The sequence below is a fragment of the Mytilus edulis genome, unplaced genomic scaffold, assembly GCF_963676685.1.
Source record: "Mytilus edulis unplaced genomic scaffold, xbMytEdul2.2 SCAFFOLD_990, whole genome shotgun sequence".
NCBI classification, from domain to species: Eukaryota; Metazoa; Mollusca; class Bivalvia; order Mytilida; family Mytilidae; genus Mytilus; species Mytilus edulis.
In genome coordinates, this window is record NW_027267500.1 from 1 (window position 1) to 17,584 (window position 17,584).

Below are 17,584 nucleotides of genomic sequence, written 5' to 3' on the forward strand. Positions count from 1 at the left end.
CGGATTTGAGCAAGATTAAGATTAATCCAGAAAAGTGCTTTGAATGCATGAAAATATTAAACGTGTTATCTATATTTAAACACTATCTGGACAAACATTAATATTAAAAATCTTTTGTTACTAATTGGTCCATATTATCAAAATTATACCTGAATAGATTTGATCCGCTTATTTTCAAGATGAATCTAATCAACAGAAAAGTGCGAGAAAAAAATATCATAATCAAATCGATAATTAATTAAATTTCAGAAAAATTGGGGGCAATAGTTTCATAAATTTTCCAGGAAAATGTTTGTATTTTATAATTATATTATACATTTATGGAATAAGTGATAACAGGAAAAATATATATAAGAAGAAATATTTGTTTTAAAATTAAGAAATAAAAACAATTCGATATCTGAATTTTCTAAACTAAATACTAACAAAAAACAATGGGTAGTTAAATAAAATCAGAGGAATCATTCAACCCAAAGTTAACCGTACTAAAATTAAAGATATAAACAATATCCTAAGAATCAACATTAAAGACATTTAAAGTCAAGTAAAACCAGAAATACAAATTGGATTTTTAAAATTGAAAAAAAATTGAGCATTGGAAAAATATTCATTCAAATACTTAATTTATTAACTTTTTTTTTATAATAAAAATAATAGCATAAATTTATTCAAGTGAAAATTAAGGCATTACATTTTGCCAAATGAGAAGCTGCATTTTCAGTAAATTTACCTAAAACTTCTGCATTAACGGACATTCTCTTTAATTTCACAAATTCACGATGGCGCATACTGTACATCAAATCTACAGATAAGCTGTTTATCCACAATGGGTGTTGAATATTATGAGAAACAGGTGATGGTATTTTTTTTAATCAAACTGGTTGCTGTCCATTTGTTTGTTCATATGATAATTTATCTATCAATGTACAATGTAAGTAGGTGTCCATATATGTTACGTTAAGTATTTTTGGATGTATTATTTTTATGTAAGAAAGCCCATTTAGGACATTTCAAAAATATGATTAAACTCGAAATCACGAATTTAAATCGTTATCACAAAGTGTTTAATTTGTAAAAACAGATTAAATCTGTGATAACGAATTGGTGGAAATCGTTATTATAGATTTTGTAATTGTTATTATTAATAAAATTCGTTATAACGAATTGTACAATTAGTTATAACAGATTATAATTGCTGAAAACGAATTTGTGAAATTAATTGTTTTGTAATATCTGGTTTCGAATTAAAATTCATTATCACATTTTTTAGCCTACATGCATGTGATGATGTAATTGTAAAATAAAACACTGTATCAGTACAATAACTAAAAAAGTTTTAAGTCTTGTTATGTTGATTTTATTCTTCAAATGAACTTAATGTATATAACCATATTTTTTAGTTAAAAAAAAACTTCAGACCTTGCAAAATGAAATGGTAGAAATAACAGCGCAGCAGAATGAAGTTATTCCAAAGAATGTTAGAGGTATTTTTTATATTAAGTTGGGTTCATGTTGTTTTGTCTTTAGCTTTTTGTGTTGTGTTTTGTTTGCCGTTTGATTTGTTTTTTCTTTGCCTTATCGTTGTCAGCCTATATTTTCGACTCTGGTAACTTTCACCTGTCTTTTATATATTTTATATTAATAACAAGAGACCTATGGTATTTGTAAATGAAACAGCAATATAATGACGTAGAAAATGAAAAATCAAGCTGTTAACATCCATTCACTAACAATAGACAAGTATTTTTTATATATCTTTTTGGTTAAATATTCATGTTGCCTGAGAAAAGGATAAAAGTGAATACATTGTATAGCCAAGGTATATATCTTTTTAAGTCAAATTTTGTCGTTCATCTACACTGTGTTTCATCAATTTCTTTTCAACCTGGAATATAAATGAATTTTGTCATATCTATACAACTGGGATATCTTGATTATAGTTTTACAAGTTGTAAGGTCATCTGCTAAATGACCTGTGTGAGCTATTATAACATTCTCTATGAAAATAATCAGGTCGTGTGAATAAACTTGCCAATAGCTACATGTATAGGACATTTGCATGTAATTTGCCTAGTTTTGCAAATGAAACAAATTAGACAATTTCTGAAAAGAATTCTCAACGGTAAGAGTAAAAAACCAAATATTCTGATATTCTGATATGAGCGTAGACGAAACGCGCGTCTGACGTACTAAGTTATAATCCTGGTACCTTTGATAACTATTTTCTGCTTTAGCAACTGAAATAATTTTAAAGTTACGGGGATTATGTGTAATGACGAACGGTATTTTATTGTTCTTATTACTCTGCTCCTAGCGGATGGAGCGTTATTGGTTGATTAGGATTTGTTTTGCCATCTGAATTCCCATGTCTATTAAGGTTTCTGGATAGTTTTGCTTAATCAAAATAACTGTAATTTCTCTAGACGGTCTTCTCGCAAATGTTGATCCTCGACTACTGTACATATTTTTCTTGCTAAACATTAGGGGATATTCCTTTTAGTATGGGATGGGTGGCACGAATTAAAATCTAAATACTGATGAGTATCAGTTTCTTTATAAAAAAAAAATATCTGCTTTAATTTGGGTGCAAATTTTAATAACAAGAATGTCCAGAAACGGCAATGATTAATATTTTCGTAAATTATATGGAGATATGAAGGTCATTTAGTTTTTCCTAAAATAGTTGGAGCTCTTTGTCGGATTTGGTCCAGATAATGAAGCAATCATCAAAGTATCTTTCCATGAAAATTCAAATTGTCTTGCAATTTGGAATGTTAATCAGAATAGACTATGTTCCGTCCTTTAACTCCAATGACGTGTATTTTGGCTTTTAGACAGAGAAAACTAACTCTGAGTTCAATATGATTTTTCTTGTGTATAAAAATGGAAATTTTCCTAAAACGACCTAAACGTCCATGCGAAATTCAACTCCCAATTTTTTTTTCCAACTTCTTGATACAGTCTTTGTTCAAGGAAGCCCCATCACTAATGATGCATAGGTTGGTGCAAATTTTGTTTCCCATTGCTGTTCCCCGATGTTGCAAAATAGTCTTTGCAATTGAGTTAGTTTAGTAGCATCGGAGTATAAAGTCAACAGTGAATCGATTTCGTATTGCATCTCGATGTTTTGCAATCCAATATTGTATTGCCTCTATTCCTAAATTGTGTAGAATGTGACATCGAAGCCTACCAAACGAGCATGAACCGGTGCTATTTTTGGCAGGTGTGAGAGAAAATCGATATCGTCTTGTATATAGCTCGGTACATATTTACATAATGGTTTCAAAATTATGTTTAAAACGTTGCTTATTCTGAGAGTGAGACACGCTGGACCTGCAATGATGGGTCTAAGTTTAGGTCCGATGGGTTTTGTACTTTTATGTATTCGTTTTTCAGAGAATTAAGGGCCGATTGGATCTCCTTTGCTTTATGAATTTTGGAAGGCCATAAATATATATATATGTACAATAGTCGATATCTGCCTTTCCGATCGGCTTTATTTAAGGTTGAAAAAGACTTTTTAGGAAGCGTTGTTGAAAGAAAATGGTCTACTGGGGGTACTTTTATCACATAATATGCATTAATTTGACATGTTTTATTCAGATTTATATCACTTTTAACGTATATCATAAAGTCACCTGTGTGTTTTTTCTCTTTCATGGCTTTCAATTTGAAATATCTTTATTACTAAGGTCCGCTTCCACCAACTCAACTGACAACTATGAAGGATAATGGAAGTCTGATACTAACATGGACATCCCCATTACAGGATTTATTCGAAGTTGATTTCTACAAAATATTTTACACTTCCGATGAATGGAATCACACAAAGCACATAAGTGTTGATGTAAAGAAATCGTCTCACGAAATTCCTAATATTCTTCCAATGATGACATATAGATTTAAGATAGCCAGTTGTCTTATCAACTTTGTAGGCAAGCCCAGCTTGGAGCATAGGTTCCATTCAGGAGGTAAGTTATATTTTCTTTCCTATGGATTGATTGTATGATAACTCCTACTTTGTACAGGTGAATGTTTGTCTTCCAGCGGCAAGTAATTGTTAACGCATAAAGATTTATCAAAGATTATGTGAGATGTATTATGTTTAATTTTCCATTAGCAACAGTTTAGAAAAAGTAAAAAAAATGATTTTTTTTAAAATATATTTTGAAACATTTCTGAGCTCAACTTCGACATAATATCGAAAAAATAGCATCAAAATAAAAGGCAAGTGTCATTAATTTTTCTGTTTGATTGGGTTTATGCGGATTTTTTTTTATTGTAGATTTGAAAAGTAATTGAAAACAGTGAAAAGAAATAACTAGTTGATAACACTATATTATTGACTACAAGAGAACACTCATAGTATTGAGTGCATTTAAAAATTGATTTCTGCCCTATAAGACTTGATCAGACGATACAACTGAAAAATGTTATCGCTGTCCAATTATGTGACATTTTCTTTTTGAATGCATAGGATGGAACTTGTCTACCTTGGAACATAAAGTGGAAAAGGCTTCTGAATAAAAATGTTCCTTTATTTAATTATACATACATGTATATATGTCAATTCCGATAAGCATTACTTTCTTTGAAACATGATCACGAAGGGACAAAACGATTTAAGGAATATTCTTTTAGTATTGTTAGAACATGGCATGTTTATATCAAAAACTTACCTGGCTTTCAGGGTCGATTAACCTATTGACAGATCTTGAAAAAAGCAGGTAATATAAAACTCTGATAAAGCTTATGGACTGGACTAGTTCTGTCATAAAACATTTGGCTTTGTTCTAGCAGTTCTTTATCACTGTACGGCATTCGCAATGAGCAGACACATACTACAAAGAAAGCGTTATTTTCAAACACGCTTTGATTGCATCTGTATTGGTGCTTTTATTTTAAATGAAGTACAATTTTAAAAAGCAAAATTCATGAAGATGTATAAATGATTCGAAATTTGGCGGGATTGATGTAGTATGCAGATTACAAATCCCACCCATAGTATGATCATTTTGTTTTAGAGGCTTTAACCTTCATCTCATAATGCTATAATTGTGTATTCGAGAACAGTATTACTATTTCCCGTTTGCAAGAGAATATTTCCCTTTCTTCAGCACCACGCAATTATTATCAAATATTCAGAGAGATAAAAGACACATGAATGTTATCTTCTTTAAAAATATCTATCAACTTATTGGACTTGTTCCATTTATAGTAAGAAATGACGACTATGTAGTATAACATGTCATATCATTTTTCTATCAGAAATTGACGATTTTTATCTTTCTTTATGCAGCCCCTATCCCACCAACTGAACTTGCCTCTTTTCCGGATGGTGGAGATCTTATATTAACATGGACATCCCCAATACAAGATTTGTTTCATGTAGTATGTTACAAATTAGTATACACTTCCAATGAATGGTGTGACACAGAGCACATACTAGTTGACGTTATGAAATCATCTTGTATTATTCCAAGCGTACTTCCCCTAAAGACATACCGGTTTAAAATAGCAAGCTGTATGACAAATTTTGATGGCGAGTCGAGTGCAGAGCACAAGTTTCAGTCAGGCAGTAAGTATCAACTAGTGATGATTTACCTTGAACATATTCCATGCACCATTATTTCTAAGCTTTAGTTTATTTATTCAGAAATGAATTTCCATTATGCATCTGGTACTTTTAATTTAATTAGTAGTCAAATTATATGATATGGTCTTTCATAAACAAATAATGTTGAAACTGATATATGCTACTTTCACCAATGATATGTTGTCATGATCCTTCATCCTGTCATTACTTGAAATTCTTTCTTTGCGCTAAAATCATTTTACATATTTTTTTAGACGCCTTAACTCAAATTGGTGTTCAGATTAATAGTTTAGAATTTTGTCCACAATATTGCAATGATTCTACGTATTGCATATAAATATAAATATAACAGATCACGCAAAGCTTTTAAAGACCTTGTTAATCCAAAACAAACGAACTAATCAAACGATTATAACCAAAATGAGTTTCACCATTTTTGCCTTTAATTCCTGTAAAAAAAATGTTGAAACTCATATGGTTTATAAATCGTAAATACATTGATTCGTTTGTATCTGGCAAAGTATGAAATAATGAAATGTGTTAATTTAGAGTGTCAGTGTATTCCACTTGAACAATAATTCTAAATTACAACATTCAGTCTATAAATAGTACCATTTCTTTGCAGATTCATTAGTGAATATTGAAATTGATACTATGCAAAAACACAAGAGATCATGTACAATGAAGGTCATGTGTGTGCCATATCTGAATACACAATTGCATATTCTACTGCTTGAACATTTTTATCTTTATGCAAACTCAAAGAGTCTGCATTTTGTCTTCCTATCAGAAGTTACACACAATATGTATTAAAAACTATAAATTTACATGAACTAGTTGCTATGTTTAGTTATTTGATCGTTTAGAATTATGTTTGATTGATCAGGATTAATTATGGTGAATATCATTGCACATATTAAGCAAGTATAAAAGTCTTATTCGTGTTAAGTTGCATTGCTTTATTTTAAAACTTACAAATGCACCTTTTCGATGTGAATATTTGTTGTCTGTACCTCTGGTCTAAGCTTTAAACATATGCATGTTATTATTTCTTTTTACAGGACCAAACTGTCCACCAACACTTCAATACTATTTAGAAAAAGGAAACATAAGATTGGTATGGACATCTCCTGTGGAAACTTTATTCAAAACTGAATCATATGATTTAGAAATTACACAAGATGAATGGAAAAATATGAGCACAGTTCCTTTACCGGCGAGTGCATTACAATATGTCATCAATGATTTTACAGTGGACACAACGTATCGTTTCAAAATTTATTCTGTTAGCCACCTTGTACAAAGTTCGCCAACACAGATCACGTGCTTTGCAAGTCGTAAGTTATATTTGTTAAGTCCCATTACAATTATACATACTTTTACAATGTCAAAAGTTGCTTACTACATAGATTAAGCACAAAATACAATAGTGTGTTTATAAGAAGTAATTTAACGAATTGAAGACAATCATCTTGTCTAGATAATCAGTTAAAAGATTTGATCAACTGACTCTGAAACTAAATATTTCACTGACTATTCAAAGAATGGGTCATAGCAGGCCCTATGTAATTAATATATCTATTATTTAAGTTATTTGTATTCTAACATATTCAAGCTCGTCAAAATTCATTTAAGATGCAACTTTTCAATGCAAAGCCGCTTATACATTTATTCTATTTAAAAGGTTACTTATTGATTTATTTTTCTACCAGGGATCACATCATGCCAATGTGAAAAGTTCAGACCTTGGTTTACTAATTTTACACCTCATTTTAAAATATACTGTTTTGTCACTGTCACCGATGTAGGGAGGGTTCAGTCTACACAAACATATTAAACATCACATACAGTAGGACAACCGGATGTGCCTTTTTGGCCAAAATGTGATTCGGTGGCGCTCAGTAGTCCTACGCCGAAATTGGACTTTTTTGCGTCGGCCGACGTCAGCTGAAAAATGGCGCGCTTTTGTACAAAATATTCATTCGTTTACAGCAAAGTACCGGCGGTAACTGCTGTTGATTGTAAGCACATTTATAAAAGAAAAATATATGAGTTTACTTATTATTTTCATGTTTGAACAAAAAAATTAAAGAAAATCTTATTTTTTCACATCTGAACATAGAATTTCGGATTTCGATTTTCTGCACTATAGAATTAAATAGCGATATTAAAAAGGGGTACAAAAAAAAGCCTATCCTTCAATTACCTCGAATTTTTTACATCGTAATTTTGCTAGTTTTTCACATCGAAATCCGTAAAGAAAAGGGGTGTCCAAAGTAGGGCAAAAAATTGTACCCATTTTAAAGTAGGGGTCTCAATTTTTTATAAGTTTTTCCTAGCATGGCCGGTAGAATTAGAAATTGGGAAAGATTCTGTTTTTAAAGTAAATATTCATTCAACTATCAAGAATAGCTGAATCCTTATATATGTAACCCCTATAAAAATATCAATATGTGTCAATAAATTGTAAAATTATAGCCTTTTTTCGAAATTGAGAAGGCGCCATTTCGCCTATTTGTCTATTACGTTTATTGGTCTGCTATAATTATTAGCTGATTCTAAAAAATCTCCGCCTCGATTTTTTTTATACTTGCATTTATAATCTTTGGTACATAATACAGATGTTATAAAAAAATTAGGCACTTCTATCGAGTAGAAATGGAGAACGGTCATCTTTATTTTGTATGTCCCCACTATGGGGGCGGTGGTCCTCCTTTCCCCTTGTTTCTGAAGTACACGATAGCTATTCATCTCTCTAAATTAATTATCAACTAAATATCACTGAAACAAAATGAATATATTTTAAAACATCATTAAATTTTAAGTGCTACTGATTTTTTTTTAACAGAATATGCCGGAATCGACCCCATCCGATGTTGTGTCAATACATAGATAAACGTTGTCAATTTCCGGCGCCGAAATGTCAACGTAAAATGTCAGTAAAAGTTGGAATCTTTTCTTCTTTTTAGACTTTGTATAAATTTTGTTTATCTTAATGTCAGGAAAGTCAGGCAATATGTTGAAACCATATCAACGTTATACAAACCAGGCTTTACTTGGTATGTAGGATTTATTAATGTCCCCCATGAAAAAATGTCCACTGGACACATTTTCATAGTAAATATTGTCCCATGGACAATATTCACTTTTTAAATGTGTCCTGGACACAATTTCGTATGAAACTTTGTCCTCAGGTATGAAAAAGTGTCCATGAACATGGACATTATTCACTACCATAATAATGTCCAGGGGGACATTTTTTTCACAGGGCATTGTGTCCGCCAGGGCATTTTTTGATATGATTAAAGTATTAAATGATATCCATTGCCTTGTTATTACTGGACACATTTTAACTTTAAATTGCGAACTTTAATTAATTGTTATTTTGACAAAGAGTTGTCTCATTAGCACTCATACCATCCTCATCTTCATATTTATATACATGTATAATTCAAACTCAAATAAGTAACAGATGCTGTATTATTTTCCTTGGAGAACACAATTTAATAACATTCACTACAAAATTTGTTATGTAGATGGACCATATTTCATAACTGTTGTTGTAAAATGCTGTCTACTTAGGAGACAATATTTCATGGCAATGGACATTATTTATTTTCAATTGCCTTCTTCTCTGACATAAAAAAATATAGTAAAGTTCTTCAGATTTAATTTTACACATCCTTCTTATTGTTATTCTTTCATTGTCATTACCATTTGCTTGAAATTCTTAGACTTAAATTTCTCTATATTTACCTCCATCCATTATTGTTTGTTTACATTTGTATATTAATCAATTTTCGCATCAATCCTTCATATTTTATTTAAATTCAAGTATAATAAAACTTTGTAATGACCGTTGTATTACTTCCCTTGAAGGACACAATTTAATAGCAACTACTATGAAAATTTGTCCTGTGGGTGAACACTATTTCATATCTTTTGCAGTAGAAATTTGTCCATTTGAGGGACACTATTCCATGGCAATGGACATTATTAAATACCAAAATTCTATGAAAAACTGTCCTCATGGACACATTTTCACAGGACACTATTATGTCTTACAGGTAAACTAACAGTTTAAGGCCTGCATCAACATCATGAGATTGACTTGTTGACATCGTAGATCATCGTACTTTAATAAAGTTGAGAAAAGATTCATTTCGTGCATATTGTTACCGGCCGCTGAGTTTTTGAAATGAACAACTTATCTGTTTGGTCATATCGATTTCTTTCATAATTTTCCTTTCATTCATTAATACAGTTATCGTTATGTGTTTTGTTTCTTTTTTTGTCAAAAGGGGGGGGGGAGGGGGCTTGCTCTTTTAATTTTATCAAAGGCATGCGTAATTTTTAGGACTTATGGTTCTCAATTGCAGTGAAGGTTCAACCTCTTCATGACTTTACATATTTCAAATCTGCAGTTCCTTAGGAAAATGATTATTTATGATTACTATATTAGTATTACATATATATATATAGTAATATACATGTATCTATGCATAGGGGGAAAAGGGGGCGACCATTTGCTATTCTAGGTGGTGGGAATTCAAAGAGAATCCTGGTGTGTTTGTACTAGTATTTGTCTGTCCTAGGTGCTTTACCTTTATATCCATTCAACAGTAGGCCTATGTGTTCATCTTTCTTTTTGTTATTTTGTTTAATGTAAATTATTTGAATGAAGTATGTAAAAGTTTGTTGCCAACTTTTTTTGATAAACCACATAAACTATAACATTGGAGATCTATAGTAGGATTTTTTTCTGGATTGACTATTTATTAATCTGCATCCATTGCATCATATGCTTTTATTTTTAATTAAACATATTTCACTTTTGCACACAGTCACAGAATATTCCTTTTCAGGTAGTTTTGTGTCATGTTATTTAGGGGTCTTTTATATACATGTAGCTTACTATACGTTATTGGTTTTGCTATAATAAATGTTGAAGGCTGTCAGAGATCTATAATATATATTAAGTCATTTAGTATCTGGTGAGGAGTTGTCTCATTGGCAATCATACTCAAACTTCTGATTTTCATATTAGAACTGTAATCAAGCCGTAAGCAGGCAAACTGAAAGGGAACTGTAGTACCTATAGTAAAATAACTTATTACAAAAAACTGTTCCACTTTAAAAAAAATCAATGAAGTATTTTAAATGATATAATGTAGCTAGCCATATGGAATATGTTTTATATGTTGTGCATCTCTTTTCCCCTTTCAGTCACAGGGGCTATGTTCAAAGCATGGTTGTTTATATCATACATTTGCAACTGGTGGTAGGATATATACATGTAGTAATGCAGTGTTGAATACTGATTCCCCTCTCCCTAAATTGATAGGGATAAAACAATTAAAATTCTTTCACTAAATCTCAATAATAGGGCAAAAGTGAAAAAAATCAATCTAAGCACACTATTGTTTCTGCTCTGTCAGACATGTTTTCTGCTCTTTGATAGGGTTGTCTCTTTAATACCTTGCCCATTTCCATTTTCAATTTAATAGACAATTTAAGTATGTGATATGTGATAAGTATCCAAAAGTGAGCTTATTTGATCAAATTCATCCTTGTGATTCAATTCTTGAAAATAGAGTTTAACAACATATGGGTAAAAGGTAAAAGTCTTATTTACCATGAAAATAGTCAAATAATTCTGGAATGGTAAAACTTGAATTAGCCAAAAGGTAAAAGTGAGATTTCTTTAAATTACACGCATGCAAAATAAAAGGGAAACACTTCAGTCCAGAGGGATGATATATTCGTTTTTCAGAAGTATACAATACAAGAGTGCACACGCTGAAATGTCTCGCTTTTTCTTTACTAACTTATCATTGATATTATGTTGATGGTCCTAAATATAAAGCTTTATTACAACTGTCACACAAACTTAACATAAAACAAGTAAACTAAACATTGACCAATGAACCATGAAAATGAGATAAAGGTCAGATGAACTGTTACAGGCAGTCGTGTACAGAAAACAAATCTTCCATACAACAAATATAGTTGACCTATTGCTCATAGTTTAAGAAAACAGACCAAAACAAAAAAAAAACTTAATATTGGACAATGAACTGTCAAAATGAGGTCAAGTTCAAATAAAACCTGTGTGAATGACATATAGATCATAAAATATTTCCATACACCAAATATAGTTGACCAATTGCATATAGTATTAGAAAAAAAGGCCAAAAATCAAAAACTTAACTTTTACCACTGAACCATCAAAATGAGGTCAAGGTTAGATGACACCTGCCAGCTAGACATGAACACCTTACAATCGTTCCATACACCAAATACAGTAGACCTATTGTATACAGTATAAGAAAAACAGACCAAAACACAAAAACTTAACTACATGTACATGTATAACCACTGAACCATGAAAATAAGGTCAAGGTCAGATGACACCTGCGAGTTGGACATTTACACCTTACAGTCCTTCAATACACCAACTACAAATGTATCCTAGACCTATTGCTTATACATGTTGTATCTGAGATATGGACTTGACCACCAAAACTTAACCTTGTTCACTGATCCATGAAAAGAGGACGAGTGGAAACTGTCTGACGGGCATGAGGACCTTGCCAGGTACAAATGTATGACATTCCAAATATAGTTATCCTATTACTTATAATGAGAGAGAATTTAACATTACAAAAAATCTTAACTTTCTTTACAAGAAGTCACTGAACCATGAATATGAGGTCAAGGACATTGGACATGTGCCTGAGAGAAACTTCTTAACATGAGGCATCTATATACCAAGGATGAAGCATCCAGGTCTTCAACCCTTTAAAATATAAGTCTTTTGAGTAGTTACCTAACCCCACTTCCATAGTGGCCAGATCACTATCTCTTTGTAGAGCTTTCTGCAACAAAAGTTGCAGGTTCAACAAAAATGAGGAATCTTATTAATTATACAACAGTGATATATTGCTTTGAAATTTTTTTTCATGAAAACAACTGAGTCAATAATCTGCTTTTTTTTTTTACTAAATAAGGTGATATTTCACTTGTGCACATTTTAATGTTGATGAATCTTGCATATATTTCAAAATCCTCTTTTTACTACACATTGAGCCCATAGTCAGCTTAAGTTTCATTTATTCAATCCTGCATAAGTTCAAAAAAAATGTCTGCTAATAAACAATTGAGCCACTTCGGTTACCATTCTGTACATGAATATATCTCATTTTCATTTTCATATTCATTGCTGATTCCAGGTATCAAAATTTTAAACCTCCAGTAAAATTCTTCTTCTGACCATGCTGACAGTGTACTGAAAATGAAAAAAAATAAATTTGTTATTAAATTAAGTGTGTTGATTCAATTGAAAAGTAATGATAAATGATAAATGATAATTTTAATATATTATATTTCATTGTTATGGGCATCATTGACCCAAATACACATGTATGGTCTGCTTAAGTCATTCTCTTACATGTATCTGAAAAATGTTCAAGTTTATTTAAACACTTCTGATATTCTCATGGATATGATGCACATCATGTAAGAGTTAATTCCCTTATATTGTTTTAAATCTTTATTAATGAATTTTAAAGTACTGAACCCTTCATTCTTGAAATTAGGTTTTAAATCCAAATGAAACTATCTTGAAATTATACAGTATAGATAATACATGTAGCATAAAATCTTTAAACTATTAAAAGTATACCATTTGGTCTTAAAGTCTGTGTATGATTCTTGGACCTATAAACTATAAATTTTAACTTCCATTCCAAATTTATTCCATTGGCAATTTTCTTGTCTGACTGTTAAATGTAAAATATTTTCAGTCTATTTCATTATCAAAATAGTGTTAATTCATATTCATCTATCATGTTTTGTTCCATATTTGTGAGATTGAAATCATAGCGCATTGTAAAATAACCCACTGGTGTTACCCTGAAACGACACATTTGGATTTCTTACCCTAATCATGTTAATATATTCTAGTCATCTTGTTTTCTATTTTAAACAAAATAATTTGACATTCCATTTGATTACTGTTTTCTTGCTGTATGTATATCATACCTTAAATACATGTATATGTGCATGTACTGCAATTGTTTTTGTTGATATATAAAAGTCCTCTGTTTTGAATTTTTGATTCATAGTGAACATCTTTCTCCATCCTGTAAATATAAAGCAAAGGTACATACAATTACTAAATCTATTATACTAAATTATTCAAAGCAAAATTTAATTAATTTTGCATTGTTGTTATCAACACACTAACACATGAATACAAATTAGCCAAATAAATTACCAAGAAAAAACATATTTTCTTGATCCAATGAAGACCCATTGGTGGCTGTAGACTGCTGTCTGCTCTTTGTTTGGTTGCTGTTTCTTTGACACATAACCCATTTCCATTCGCAATTTTATATATATCTATTATTATAAATTTCTGCTTAATACATAAAAGTTACAGGCAAAGAAAACATGTATTATAATAGTGTACAGTGTACATAAATATATGCAAGCTGATTTTTTTTTACATTTTCAGGGCACTCACAACCTTGTTTTAATTTGAATCCATGAACCACCACTGTCATAACACCATTATTTTGATAATATTATGATATCAATCAAGTTGAAGTACATTTTTTGAAAGAAATTAATATTGTCAATGGATTATCATTTCTAAGTAGCATGATAATTAGCATGATTAGTTGTATAAATATATATGACTATAGCCTATAGGAATAATATAACATAAGGGATATAAAGAATCTGTACAGGCATATCAAATTTGTAAAATTTCCTGGTCATGAGATACATGTACATGTATAAGCTCTGAAATGGGTGGGTGATTCAGTGGTTAATTTCAATGTGTAAATTTCTTTTAAAATATGAGATATGAATTTAGAGGATGCATGGCTATCTATTTTTTTTTTGTGTATGGGAAAGAGGAACCTGTGCCTGTAATCGCTTTCCTTTTGTATTTTATGTTTATGAAAGATTTAATTTTTATGAATTCTACATTTTGGTGTACATATGTACATGACATACATGTATATATATAATAGCGGCAATAAGTAAAATTAGGCATTAAGCTTAAATCCTAGGCAATAAGCTAACGCCTAGGCAGTAAGTCTATTGCCTAAATGTTGTTAGGCATTAGTCTTAAATCCTAGGATTTAAGCTTAAATCCTGAAAAATGTGTGCAGGCATTAAGCTTAATGCCTAAAATGTAAATGCGAGTAAATAAAAGACATTTATTCATTTAAATTAAAATACATTTGTTACATACTAACATTATGATAACTGTGGCCTGTTTATCGACACTGTCCTAAGGTTAGTCCTATAAGATATTCTTAAGACAGAAAATATGATATAGTTAGGATCGACTTACGACATTTCTTAGCATGCTGCACATCGAAGCTATCTGAGGATTATATTTGCTGGGGTGTCCTTAGTATTGACGTAAAAGAAAATAGCAAATAAAAACAAAAGAAATATTGTATCAAATTCAACCAAAAACTTTAATTCATCAACCGATTAATTATTAGAAAATATTTACCACATTTATCGCACAGTATTCTGTTAATTCAACCAACAACTTTAATTCATAAACCGATTAATCATTAGAAAATAATTATAAGTTTTATATGAAAGGTTATAAATAATTTTTATATTATAATTGTAGATCTAAACTTTGAAACAAAAATAAGTAAAAAAAAATAGAATTGAACAAAATATTTGTAAATAGTTAAAATTAAATAAATAATCGGTAAAATCATTTTATGCTTTGAGGGACCTGATTTCGAAGCGTCACGGTTTCATACTTAAAAGTTTAAAGGAAAATCTCATGCATCTCTCATATAAATAATGAGTACTTCAACTATTTTATTTATTACTGCAAATAGCATACGTTTGAAAATGAGCAGAAGAAGAAAATCGAATATCACCGATTTTAACGATGTAAAAGTACAGGGCCCAATGTCATCCTAAATATAAAAAAAGAAGATGTGGCATTAGAGACCAGAAATAAATTACCTAATAAAATATGTTATTTATATTAAAATGCATCAAATAATAATTTAGAAATATAAAAACTTGATAGAAATTTGTGTTAAAAAATCTTTTTTTTATCACAAATTGCGGACAGTTGAATAAGACAATTTACTTATCCAATAAAAAAATGGAAAATGATGTGATAAAAAAAATCATATCTTAATTTGGTCTACTTTTGACCAGTTCAAACTCCCCTTTATCAATTGGATACAATTACTTTTTGATACTTAGTAATACCACACAAACATGAAAAAAGTATGAGTTAATTCTGTTTTTCAACTGCTAAAATTACTAAATAAACTTACTAAATTTGAAGATCTGACAAATGAATGTATATCTATAAATGTAGAATTAGAAATATAATTAAAAAAAACGACTCTATATCAAGAATAAATCACCCAATATGCATAAATTCCAGAGTTTACTTATTGCCTAAAATTATGCTTGGCAATAGGATGAATAATCATCATCATATTTCAGGCAATAAGCTTAATGCCTGAAAATTTCAGGCAATAACTTAATGCCTAGGCGTTAGCTTATTGCCTAGGATTTAAGCTCAATGCCTAATTTTACTTATTGCCGCTAACATATATATATGAAATCAGAGACACAAATATTTTTTTTCCAAATTAAATATTATACCTGGTATAAAACATCCAACAGTATAAGTGGGTCTAGTGGCGGATCTAGTCCAAATAATTATGACGTCTGGCAAGGCTATTTTAATTTTTTTTTCTGGGACGCCTTCCTACAACTTTCGTATTTCAATTATGATCTTTATTTGTAAATATTGTTTAATATTTCTATAAGAAGAACTAACCACCAGAGATATAAACCGCCGTTATTGTTATATCGTACATATAACAGCAAGAACACATTCAATAAGTAAAAGTCGTAGGAAGGCGTCCCAGAAAAAAATTAAAATAGCCTTGCCAGACGTCATAATTATTTGGACTAGTGGCGGATCCAGAAATTTTCATAGGTGGGGGCCCACTGACCGACCTAAGAGGGCTCCAGTCACGCTTCAGTTATTCCCTATATAAGCAACCAAATTTTTTCACAAAAAGGGGGAGCCTGCCCCCCCCCCCCCCCCCCCCTTAATCCGCCTATGGGGTCCACTTTTGAGTTGAACCCGAGACGTTCATCAAAATTCGTGGTGCCTCAGTAGCCTATATTTTGCAATTTATGGGGTATTGAAATTACATGTGTACCCCCCTTTTTCGAGAACTTGCAATCGGCATGAAACGTGATCATACGTGCTTTCGAATTTGATTCATTTTGGTCCGTATTTTCAGGTAGAGATTTACAATGTTCTATTATCTGAGCAAAAAGTGAAAGCGTGAATATTTTCCATGGAGATCGTGAAGAACACCTTGACAAGTTTAAAAACGGATGTTGACAACTTGTGTGGGTATAATATTTCCGGAGACAAGTACGGATACCTTAGACCGAAATCCGAATGTAATTCACCAGTATTCAATACTAGTATATTATAAGGAAATGATGATATATTGGATTTCAATTTTCATGTTTGATTTTATTTTTGCCGTTTAAATCATTTCTTTGGATCCGACTTATTTGATTGTAATTAACTAAAATATATGGTATAAACCATTACCTTTTGTGTTATTCAGCATAAAGATTAAGCATCCAAGAATGTCATTAATGCAACTTTTCAACATGGAATGCCAAATCCAACGTCAAATAATGGCGGCCATTACGTGTTGACAACGTCGTCTAGTGAACCGTATCACTGAGCGGCGAAATCCTTACTCAGGCGCTTCCGGTTGTCCTACTGATATAGGCCGTGCGAAGACATTGCTCGATAAACCAATGTTTGTTGTTGTGAACTTTTTTCATATTTGTTGTTCAGTTAATATTTTATTATTATTAGTGCCGTTCTTATATTTTCGTTTGAATTCTTGTACGTGTTCATATCGAGACCATTTACAGGTGACT

The 17,584-nt window shown here is 30.9% G+C and overlaps 1 protein-coding gene and 1 long non-coding RNA gene across 2 annotated transcripts; one reads left to right on the forward strand and one right to left on the reverse strand.

The window, feature by feature from the left end:
- Positions 1-3,692: 3,692 nt before the first annotated feature.
- Positions 3,693-4,302, forward strand: LOC139505568 (uncharacterized; the record flags this gene model as incomplete). The annotated part of the gene is given in 2 exon segments (XM_071295081.1): positions 3,693-3,971; positions 4,286-4,302. Coding segments are annotated over 2 exon segments (296 nt in total), but the record flags the coding sequence as incomplete, so codon positions are not given.
- Positions 4,303-12,612: 8,310 nt separating this feature from the next.
- LOC139505567 (uncharacterized) lies at positions 12,613-17,422 on the reverse strand. The gene is made up of 3 exons (XR_011659771.1): positions 17,244-17,422; positions 13,640-13,740; positions 12,613-12,884 (listed from the first exon to the last, which is right to left on the reverse strand). It is a non-coding gene; the product is annotated as an uncharacterized lncRNA (long non-coding RNA).
- Between the last annotated feature and the right edge of the window lie 162 nt (positions 17,423-17,584).